Source organism: Salarias fasciatus, chromosome 3 (assembly GCF_902148845.1).
Source record: "Salarias fasciatus chromosome 3, fSalaFa1.1, whole genome shotgun sequence".
NCBI classification, from domain to species: Eukaryota; Metazoa; Chordata; class Actinopteri; order Blenniiformes; family Blenniidae; genus Salarias; species Salarias fasciatus.
The window spans coordinates 14,644,257-14,656,506 of record NC_043747.1 but is presented as its reverse complement, the minus strand read 5'-3'; the positions used below and the strand labels follow the sequence as shown (position 1 = coordinate 14,656,506).

The 12,250-nt window shown below is 42.0% G+C and overlaps 1 protein-coding gene across 1 annotated transcript in view; it reads left to right on the top strand.

The window, feature by feature from the left end:
- The window catches only part of pcxb (pyruvate carboxylase b), a 277,811-nt gene that overhangs the window by 78,048 nt on the left and 187,513 nt on the right, over positions 1-12,250 (top strand). The window contains exon 11 of the mRNA XM_030087167.1: positions 4,449-4,611. Within this exon, the coding sequence (XP_029943027.1) occupies positions 4,449-4,611 (163 nt within the window). The remainder of the gene's footprint in view (positions 1-4,448; positions 4,612-12,250) is intronic.

The window sequence follows — 12,250 nt, the reverse complement described above, 5'->3', positions numbered from 1 at the left end:
ATTCAGAGCAGAACCGCTGCTTTTCTGTGTCGAGAGGAGAAAATTCCAGCCGGTTACGATGCCGCTGGGACCCCGAGGTCAGCCCTCGATGCGCCGGAGAGACTCTGAATCCAGACGCACCTCCTCGTTCTGCATCTTCGGCCTGTGATTTATTGGGCCGACGTGTTGCTCTGCGGTTCATTCCATGTAAATGAGGCAGATTTTCATTTTTAAATTTTCGAGCAAGTTGGAGATATTTAAAAAGAACATCAATCGCCTTCAGCAAGGTTGCTGCGCAGACGGTATAACCAAATGCCGAATAATGTATTTGACTGTGAGGTAAAGTTTCCAACGGTTTGAAAAACAAAGATTCGAGTTAGTAGACACATTTTACAACATATGTGGGGGTTTCCATTTTCCTTTTGCATTGATCAAACGCTAAGTTGGCAGCTATTCAGAAGCCCCAAGCGAGGAGAAAGCTCGGCTTGCAAACAGTCAGATGCGGTAAAATATTGGACTCGGCATCTTAAAAGACTTTATATATTCCTCAGTATTGTCAGAAATGCAAAAAAGAGTTTGTACCTTTGACACATTAAAAAAACGTCGGAGTGAGACGAAGTTTGAGGAACAAACACTGAAGAAAGTTAAAAAAAAAAAAGAAAAAAAAAAAGAAGACATTTAATTTGACATTTCTGGGGCTTTTTCAGCTTTTTACCACAATATGAAATGGAGGTTTAGCTAAAAAAAAACATAGATAGTTTAAATATACAAATTCATGAATATTTTATAGTCATTCAGAAGAAAAGAAACTTCCAAGTAAACAATGGAAACATTTCTTCGGCAAATATCTTTCCAGACAGAAAACAGGTTGTCTGCACAACTTTTTGTGGCTCCTCGTAAAGAGACAGTTTTTAAATTGTGTTGTTCGGTTCCTTATAATGTGATTATTTGTTAATTTCGGGAATACATGCAGTGCTACACCAAAAATATTATGATCGATATTGGCGTGGACCTTAATTCCCGTCGTTCAAACCGGTATAATGAGGTGAAGCCGCGCTTCCTGGCGGCCTCAGGTCTGCACGCGGTTTGATTATTTCAGTTTATATTCTGCTCACGTCACGCAGATTTGTAGCTGAATTGGTCTCTAATCCAATTTCTTTGGTAGGATTGCAACTCATGAGTACAGCGTGATTTTATTTTTACGACTCTGCATGTGTAACATAGTTTTCCTGCTCTTTTGTTACCTAATGCACATCCAAATTCATGTAGAATAAAAATATAAATTTCATCTTCACTCCCAGAGGGTTACATTGTCCACTTATGTAAATTATGTTAGCGAATTTATTTAAAAAAATAAATTAAAATCCTGCTTTTTTTTCCCCCCCCAACAGGCATGGGTTTGATATCCTTGTACCTTCAAATGAACTCTTAATATATTTGCAGTAAATTAAATTAATGTCCACATGTGATTTAAAATGATGATGAACCTGTATTTTGGAACCGCGGCGGCCTGCAGGCTGCCAGTCGCCCGTGACTTCGGTGAGAAAAGCATTTTTCTGTAATTGATCCAACACATCAGCAGTAATCTTCCCCTGTCCGAGTTAAGAAACGCAGCAGCGTATCGAAGTGAAATCTTCAAAATTATGCTGCGTAATGAGAAGCGATTCTCAGATTTTGCCTCCGGCTCTCTCATTCACACGATGCGCGTGGCGGGTTTATCATGTTTAATGTCCGTGATTATCAGCAAATATTGTAATCGTCGCGCTCGAATCATACTAATCAGATAATGAACGGCTTTTAGTGCAGATTTCATTTTCTCCGCTGCATCTGAATGTGTCAGCGACCCGGAAGGGCAGAGAATGATAGGAATAAAAATATATTAGCTAGTAGTTCCTCGTGCCCATCTATATCGTTGAAAAGGTCAATTAATGTTTACCAGCACCGGCTTAGAAACTTGTGCGTTCTTACGGGATAATTCCCGCTTGCTCTCGTCTTCCGTGCTTATTGTGGAAGTTGCTAACGATACAAAGGACTTTTATTCAGTAACTGGATGAACTGAGGGACAGATGTTGCTGCAGGCCCTTTAATTTGTCAGAGTCAAATTAGTATACGATGATATTTCATAATACTCTCAAGGGGCCTCGTTCAATCAGCGTTAGCGTATGGTTTCAAAGTGGAAGATTTATGCAAGCAAAAGGAGGCGGAAAAATGGGAAAAATTTGATCTATAAGTGATAAAAGTCTGACTATGGAGGCCAGATGTTTGACTTTCATCTCCCAAAATCTTCCTTTAGAGCACATTATTTCCTCACTTCATGGATTCGATGCTTGTCTTTTAAGTTTTTTACTTCTTTCTGGATCTTTTGTGAATCTGCAAAGTTGCTGATATTGTTTAACTGCTGACAAAACACATTTAGGAAGAAAAAAAACCCTACGGTCAGTCTAGAGTCACTTGTTAACTTCAACTGTGTGTTTTCCGGACCGGAGAAAACCAGTGGCGAATGTCACTGCAGGCTGAGAGTTGAAGAATCAATTAAAAATTAACAGACACATTATCTAATACATTTCATAATTTTGTTCCCAAATATTTGACTCCAGCGTTTCATCAAGTTACAAAAAAAAAAAAAAAGGAGCAAATGGATCATTTGAAATGCTCTGCCTGTTAAAAAAAAACCGCTGCCCCGGGGAGCTGGCAGTGTGTTGGACTCCATGATTACTAGTTGCTATTCTCAGTCTGGTTACAAATTGACATCCTAATTAAAAAATAAAGAACGGGGAAGGAGGACTGTTTCCATCTCCGCTGCTCTGGGCAGATCTGGTGAAGGGGCTCATTTCAACTTTCTCTTTCTGCTACTTTAGGACGCAAACTGGAGTAATTCAGAAAATTGAACATCTAAATGCAACCGTAACAAAAAACACAAACTTGAATGCCCGTCCAAGTTATCAAGAAAAAAAAAAAAAAAAAAAAAAATCTGTGCTTTCCACCAACACATTTCACACCAGGCTGGCGCATAATTGTCCTTCTGCTTGGCCAGAATGTGGACAGAAGATAATTGAGACGTTGAGGAGTGGAGAGCCAGCGACCGAAGCCTGTTTCACTAATGTGTGTGCCCCCCCCCCCCCCCCCCCCCCCCACCGTCCTCCTTTCACCCCTCGAGGCAGAGAGGTGTCCCGGTGGTGCGAGTGTGTTGATGTTTGGCGGCAGGTGGGTTGCCGGGACGCCGCCGTTTGAGAATTACGCGCTCCGGCCCGCCGCGTCCGTCCACGGCCGCATTTAAAACCGAAAGAGCCCCGACGAGGACGGGCGTCTTCACACACATTTCAGCTCCGCTTTAGTCTCCGCAAGGTCGTGAAGTTTAACCCAGCAAGTCTCATTCGAGCTTTACATTTAAATAAATGCATACAGATGAGCCAAAATTGATGTTAAGGGTTACAATTCATGTAAATGGAAGAGAGAAAAAAACCCCCTCTATTCTGTCCCACTCATATTTAAATACCTCCTTATATTTGGTAATTACTGAATGCACATTTGCATAATGTGGCGCTACTTTTGCATGTTTGCATGCATTTGGTCCTGGGAGAAAATACATTTCTAGATAGGCGTGAATAAAATATTTCGTACAATTTAATGCAGAAACTGAAGTGGGAGAAGAAATTAAAAAAAAAAAAAAAAAAGCTGCCAGTCAACATGTAGTCTTGAGATATTTCTGGTTTTCAAAGCTATAGAAAATAATCGGACTGCTTTACTGACGATAATAAAAACTGAAATAACAGACTGACAGTGGAGTTTCTCTAAGTGAGCCAGTGAAGCTGAAAAAGGAGCAATCGTGTGTTATTTGTCAAGTCCTATTTGACTGGTTGACTTATTGGCTGCCAGTTCTGTCATTATTCACAGAAATGTATACAACGCAGACCTGATGTCTTTGCAGCCGCGTGTCCACATCGTTTTGAATAAAGACTCAACAATTTCACGGTCTAGTTCTTAGGAAAACGCTCTGAATCCCACTCTGCTGCAGAATCAGGTGAACGCGCAGGAGCGTCGTCTCGTCGTCGGTTATTCTCACAAACGGAAACGTGTTGCCGATTTGTCTCTCGGGCGAGGTTATGAGAATTAAATGTTTTGTTACGGCTTCCCTTGGAGCTTTTGTTTCAGTACCGTCGAATCACTGCTGAAGTTTTAAAAGGCATCAACCAGGGACTGTTTTCTTGTCATGCATCATAGATTCATTTGCTCCAGGGAGAGGAGCTTTAGAAAAGTGACTTCCACTTCAACTCCACCCCCTTTCCATCCTGATTTTAGGCCAAGAATAGCTGAAAATCTTTTATCCCCACTAAATGGCTTTGCCGCTCTCTTAAACCTCGGTGTAAGTGTGCAGAAAAATGCTCTCTACAGTGATATCAAGGGAAATTAAGGGCTACTCTCACCATACTCGGGTTGTCAGTCACTTCACTCACCTCTCTCTGCCACAGCGTGGACCTGGTGCACGCCCAGCTGCACGTGTGCGAGGGCCGCAGCCTGCCGGAGCTCGGCCTGAAGCAGGACAAGATCAGGGTGAACGGCTGCGCCATCCAGTGCCGAGTGACGACCGAGGACCCGGCCAGAGGCTTCCAGCCCGACACGGGGAGGATCGAGGTAGGATTTGTCCTAAAGTGACTCCTGAGACCTTCGGTATGTCGCGGTTCGCCACCGTGGACATCGCTGCGTTTCACAGGCCTGAGCGAGGAGCTGTGAAGGATGTCTGCAAGCTGGGACAGTTTGCTTTAACGCAGTATACCTATGAAGCAGGAAAAGTGTTTTTTTTTTTTTATGTTAATGTCAGAAATTAGGGGGGGGGAAACAGCAGTTTAATCACATTTGCATGTAAAGTTTGCATGTTCTTCCTTTCACACAGCCTGAAATGTGCATATCAAGTAATCTGAGTACTCTGGCCACGGTCCTGAATGAAAGCCCAGATTGTGTTGTGTTGATGGGATGAACTCCAACTCCAGTGAGTCTGACTGAGGAGAGTTTTTGCAAGCTTGCAAACTCATACATTGATTTCTTAATACCTGTTTTTAATAAACCGGTAAATAGAGGATAATTTGACAGTGTTCCACACTGTGTAAGACACTTAAGTGTTCTTTATTGCGTTATGCAGACGCACTTCCCTGGTGGAAAGATCTTTAGGATTGTTTTATCTGAATAAATGTTTTATACCAATCAAATCAAACTGTTCAATCTCCAATAAAAACAATTATGAGTCTACATCTCTGGAATCCATGAAAATGTTAAATATTAATGCTCGGAGGCTGTAATTTCATGATCCGTCTTGTGGGCTGTTGTAATTATATCAATCGATAAAGAAAACGAGGTGAGAAGACATTAAGGATTTAAATTAGCTTTAAAAGGTGGGATAGAAGCGATATAAACACAGCGGATCTTCACCGTCAGTCTGAGTGTAGTTGAGTGTGAGCAGACAGTCGCAGCTGCAGAGCTCCTCCAGAAAACATGCTAACTCCCAGGACTGCAGTGGTAAATAATGAATGAGTGTGTGTGTGCATCACATCAACACGAACACACAGGCAGTGATTGAGGGGTTTTTTCAGAGTTTGCATATCCAAAAGCAATGTCAAATATTGACATTTCAATCAATTTTGAGAGATTATTAAAATATACTCAAGAACAGATAAAGACTGAAACATTGTGAGAACAAATAAATGATCGACCAAACGCACAGTTTTTGGGTGTAGTTGGCCTAATGAAAGCGAGTGAGGTCCGTCCGTTCAGTCCAGGTTTTACATTCAGGGTAATGCAGGATTTTCCTCTCAAGGCTTCCACCATTTATCATATACTCTTGCTTTTCTATGATCCCATTTCCTTGTTTTAAATTTATTATGATCTCCACCACATGTCAGGGACTCATAAAAGTGAATATTCTATGTCGGCCCACACAGATCTCTCGATACGGGATCTGAGAGCGGGATGCTACGGATATGCTCTTCTGTTCAACTCGGTGGGAGATACACTTAACTGGACATGACCCCGGGAATACTGCGCTCGTGCCGGTTTTGAATTCCCCGTGGCTGTCAAAATGGCTTTCGATATTTTTTTTTTTTTTTTTTTGCCATGTATTCAGTAAATCTCTGGCTTGTATTATTTATGAAGTCAAGCTTCCTCTGAGATTTTACCCCATCTAGATATGAAGGCTCCACGCAGTCGTCGCAGCATGGCGACTATAGAGGTTACGCGAGTCCAGGGAAGGGACGATAGTGTTGAAGAAATCGTGTGTTGTTATGGTCAGAATCCAATAAACTGTATTTAGAAAGAGAGGAGTATGATCAGTCACAATGCTGAGAGATGCTGTGGTGATTTATTAATTATCGGTGGGTGCTGATGGCTCCCAAAAAACAGGAGAGAAAAAAAAAAAGCCATTAAACCTTTTTCCACAACTGGCCTTTAATCACTGATTAAAGAACGGTCAGTGAATTCTTTCGTGTTGTTTTGATTTTTATTTCATTTGCACACCAGACTTTCAAAAAGTGAAAATAATTAAAATGGCTAAAATTGAAATAGCTTGAGAAGGAAGAACAGCTAAAGCATTTGAAAAGGCTACAAAATGGCTAAAACAGCTCAAATCAAGGGCAGTTTGTGGAAAAAAAAAAAAAAAGACCAAATATATAAAAGTCAAAAGGACTTTAATGGCTCAAATAAAATGCTAAAATCACTAAAAACAGCATGAAGTGTTCTACTTCTAGAAACTTTAGGAACCTTGAGTCACCCTCGCACAAAGACAACGAAGTGTCCTGCTGGGACGATGTGAGTCTGACGACTCTTTAAGACACGAAGGAGCCTCTTTTAGCACTTTTCTGCTGCTCTGGTGTGTCGTCAAGTTTTAGTGACCGCCGGTCAAACGCTGCCACAGCGGCTGGGAGTGACGCCCGGCGCGGCGCTCTGCACCGCCGTTTCAGCGACGCGCCGATGCACACCTTGGCTGTAAGGAGTGACTGTCCGAGTCCCAGTTGACCCTTTGTCATCTTCAATTAGTCGGGCCTTTTAACTCTGAAGTCATTACGGCGTTTTTCACTGGAAAGTGTCCTGGCTTTGGTTTTGGATTTGCACCGTGTGATTGTTTTGTTAGATCTTCGATCCGTCTTTCGTTTGCAGAACACGTGAGAGTAAGGCTGCGGCCGTTGAGCTGTGCGTCGGCCGTGCGGCGTTGGATCCAGCGGAGAGCGCTCCCGCGTTTCTCTTGTGTGAAAATGAAAGTGACTTTGTTTGACACCGGTCACACGCGAGAAGGCTCAAAGGTCAGCGTGCGAGTGCCGTGTGCATCCGTCCACGGGCGCACATCCGCCATGCCTGCTCGCCTATATGTGCCGTTTCTTATTGCGTCTCCGCAGACGTCTCTCCGCTTGATGAAGTCTGATCCCCAGATGCCGTTGCTGTCAGGTCCTTTTGCCCTTCACCCCAGACTTTACGCCCACGTCCTCCTCCTCCTCCTCTCCTCTTCCTCCTCCTCCTCCTCCTCCTCCTGTGTTTCTCCCTTTCCTTTTCTTAAGTGTGCTTTCTTGCTGATTCCCCATTAACTTTTATGGGCACTAACATTGTCAGAATGTGCTTTACAAATAATTAAATGGTAATGAAAGACAATTTAGAGCAATGAAATGGCAAATTAGAACTGAACCTAAAAAAACTGCTTCTTTAGTTTGTTTTCAGTAATTGGGTTATATTGAGAGAAAGCAGGTGGACACAGAGCGGTGCTCAGGTCTCAAAGGTTCACTGGCCAGGGATGTTTTTCCTTTTTGGCCAACGCTCAGACTGCAGTGCATGTAAGGGATTCTGCCTGGACGGGAACGCAAGCAAGATTAATTCTTGAAAGTTTACTTTGTTTTGTGAAGCGAAATTAATCAATGATATGTTTTTCACGCCAACTGCTGTTGGAAAAGGTGTGTCGGTTTACCTCACTGTAAATATCTGCCAGTCTGGAGTAATCAGATACACTGAATTTACACGTCTGTCCACCATCAGATTTTTTTTACAAAGCGTCAGCATCTTGTCTTGTGATGTCTTCAGGTTTTAGGTTCGCCGTATGAAGAGTTTCCCAATTTATTGTGAAATTCACCTCCTCTTCTACTACTTTCTCCTATAATCAGCTGTGAAAGGACAAAATCAATCAGATAAATGGGAATATATGCAGAAAAACATCAACATGCTGGGAAGAACCGCTGTTTCGTTGTTGTGATTTCTCTTGATCCGATCAAGCCGATGATGAATGATCCTATGAGTTGACCGGACCTTCAGTAAATATTAAAAGACCCTTCGGATTCTGGTCTTCCCATCGCTCTGCTGTGAGTGAAATGCGGCCTAATCACTCGACACACTGATTTTTGACTTCCTGCGTTGATTGAATTACACTTGCGCCGATGGTTTCCCGATCAGAAAAATCCGTCTCCTGCTTCCAGTCGAAAAGAGCAAAATGTTGTTCTCATGGATTTATTTAAAAAGAATTGGAAGTCTGTTATTTTTTTTTTTTTTTCCCCCCCCGGGGGCAATTGTTTTTATTCATTAGCAGTTTATGTGCCACAGATATAACCTGACTCCATCAGCACATTTAACTGAAGCGTTTGAGCAGTGTTGAAATAAACAGCCTATATTTCCGGCTCGCACCTGATTTGCACTTGGCATGCCGAGGCATTAAAGCTATTTAAATAGCATCTACGTGACGCGGAGCTCTCACTTAGAGGCTGCATTAGTTCTGTGAAAATTGGCCGAGAAGTGTAGCCGCGGAATAACTGGTGACCTTTCTACTTCAAGGACTTTCTATCTTGCTTCCACCCCCGTGTTTTTTTTTTTTTTCTCTCCGCCTCCCCCTGCTTTGCTGAACTCCAACTTCTCACCTAGCGCTCGCCTTAAAATAATGTACATATTTCACACATCCTTATCTCTTGCTTTTAAAATACCTCTTTCACCCTTTATTTCTTTTTTTTTTTTACCTTTCTACACCGTTTTGAGCCTGGAAAACATTCCAATACGTAGGTCAGCAGAGCCGCCAGCCCCTCCCACCGTCCCCATGCAATATGGATGAACCAAACACAATCAACAGAGCGAAGCTGGGATGGAGGAATGCCACGTTTGAGGGACACATGAATAAATAATCACCGGAGGGCTCTAAGAAGGTCAGAGACGGAGCAGCGCGGTGGAAAGTGGAAAGAAAGTTCTCACGCTGTAGGGTTTTGGCCACTGGGGTATCCGAGCTCAGGACGGGCGGTTGCTTCAAGTCCAAGAGAAGTAAATCATTTTTTTTTTTTTTTTTTCCCAACATTTTAGGTTAGTTGTTGGTGCATCGAACCTTAAACTGATGAAATGTTTCACTGCTGCACCGTCTGGTCAAGTTGAAGAGCAAATACAAACAACCACATCCACTCTGGCACGCGCCGTGATCAAGCAAATGATTACTTTTGCACAAGTGTAATCAGAGGACTTGAAGGACTCGAGGACGTCGAACATCCACCGCTTCTGACGATGACAATTAAATGTAAAGCGCTCTTGATTTTAATCGGCATGCGTGCATTTGATTACAGTAATTCAGTCGCCGTTGATACCTGGCTGGAAAGTGGTTTGAAAAGATCATCCATCCTACAATTAGCTGTTCAGCCAATAAATTAATTATTTTGGAACACAAAGATCAAGATTTTATTCCTTACATTTCTGTAAGAACTAAAGCACAACATCTCTTTTGTATCTTTTAGGGGTAAAAACAACCCCCCCCCCCCCCCCCCCCCCTATTTCCTTTTTAATTCTGGATTCCTGTTCCAGCTGTGAAATATGTGCGAGCTCACGTTCCTGCTAGATTACTGTATTATGTGAACGCTGTAATTCTCTAGTCTGCCAGGAAATCATCCGCGCGGAACATAAAATACTTTCCCATGTGATGAATTTAAGAAGGTGCGCAATCTTTTATTACAGTTTTAAAACCGGTGTTTTGTGACTCAACCCTTATGGCCTTTTCCCAGAAAATACTTAGCAATAAAAATGAAATAAACATACAGCCGAGAGAGTTTACTTAGAAATTTTCGAAATCGGATTTGATTAAAAACGCGCATGAATTCCATTAAATCTATAATCACATAAGTTTCAAGCAGCTTCATGCAATGCCGTGGACTAGTGTGTTTAAGTAGTTTTTTTTATTTTAATTGGTTTTCTTGAGTGAAGGAGCTTTTCCTGCAGCTCAGGGAGGGAAAAGCCCACTCTGGCAACGCCGGAGAAAAAAATATGCATCACATTGAATATTCTTGTGATTTGGACTCGTGCTTTCCATGTTCCCTTCGCAGTAAAGGAAATTAGTTTTCTTATTTCCTCCTCGGATTTATCACAAGACTTAACTTCTGCATCACTTTAGTTTCATGTGAAAAAGGTGTTGATGCTTTGGTTCATGAAGGGAAGAGGAAGGTAGACCGTCAGGTTTTTGTGGGTTAGTGCATTGAGGAGTGATGGATGTTGTGGCGCGAGGGGAGCGGCAGCCTTGTCGGCAGAGTGACGGGGAGGAATGGACAGCGCACTTCAGGATCAAGCAAGGCGAGAGGGAGGGTATTAAAGCAGCGCCTTGACATTTTGTGCTTGAATCTATTTTTCTTCCAGCCGGCGCGTTTGCTGTATCCACCCGGCCCTTTTTGGCGCGTAAGCTCTGTGATCAGTTTAGCTTTGTGCGAGACGCGAAGGTGATTCCAAGAAGCCCTTCCCTCCCTCGGCGTGATAACTGGATGATGAAGACGTTTCGCTGGAGCCTGAAATCGCGTCACCGTGTTAAAGTAAAGATGAGTTAATGTTGTGACTTTGTTGTTCACAGCTGGAGAAGCAGCAGAGATGGATTGGATCTCTTTTCAAACAGTACAGAGTGAATGAAACGGGTGCTTGTCGCGCACTCGCCTCCATCTGTTTACATGTATCAGTTTTTTGCAAGTTTTTCTATTTAGCGGTCAGTCCATTAAACTCTTCACATCTGTGGATCTTTATCTAAGTAAGTTCAAATCAGCTCTGACACCTTTAATTCTTACTTTAGATTTCAGTACGATTCGATGTAACCGTATCATGCAGATATGACTGGAATTTAACTAAATGTTACTTATTAAAAACCACAACAGTTCGAGACAACAATAAATTCAAAGTTTTAGCAGATGAAGATAGCTATTGTCTATTGCTCTTATTATTGGTTCATCCTGGACACGGCCAGTTATACACAGGTTCACATTCACACCCATGGACACTTTAAATTCAGCAATTAACCGATAGCGCATGCTTTTAATCTCGGGGTGAAGAAACTCAGAAAAGCCACACACACAGAGGAAATTGCTGTTTTACTTCCTGCTGATCCACTTTAGAGCAATAATGCAATGAGAACTTATTGCAGTGACTGCTTCGGAGACATTCTTCAGGATTCACTTTATCAACTCGAAGCAGCATTAATGATGTACTTAATGACCAAGATTAGGTTGAAACCAGCTAATTGAATGTGTGTTTTTATCTAATGGTAATTGCTTTTGTTTTTCCAACACGTGAAGATGTTGTCGCCGAAGAGCAAAATTAGTTTCATCTTAAATCATTTGACTTTTAAACACGCACAGATTCAAGATGTTTATCGCGAAAATCAGATAAACGCATCGGTTTACAACGCGCAATGAAACTCAGTTTATGTCTCGCCTGCCGGCATTCAGCTGGTTTAAAGGTTAATGTTTTGTTGTCTTTTTTTTTTTTTTTCGCTCGAAAGAAATTGTACAGTAAGGTGCATGAAAAAAATTGCAACCTAAAAAGTCAGATATGGATAAAGGAGTAAGGAAAACGACAGGCCTTTTAACATTTAACGCATGGTTCTTGGACTGTAGGAGGAAACCAGAGAAGCCAGAAAAAAGCCCACAGGGAGAACATGCAAACTGGAGGTGAAAGTGCCAAGTAGTGCAGGAGAGTGTAGCCACGGCCTTTATTTGAAATTAAAGTTCTTCTTATTTAAACTGTAAGGTTGCGTGTTGTGTTCAGTCCTGTGTTACACATTTCACTAGTCAGCTGCTACATTAGAGAAAAAAAAACTCAAATAAGCAGAAAAATTCTGACAATTACATGTCCATAAAGTGCATAATTCAGTTTATAATTGTTTTTCTCCCATTTCTAAAACTGCTTGCTTCTAACAAGGACAGCGTTGACATTTCATTTCTTGTTTTTTTTTTTGTAGCCTCGCTGGCAGAACATTGTTTCATCTCCCACCAATTAAGAATGAAGGTTGTCTGAATTTCGCATGAAC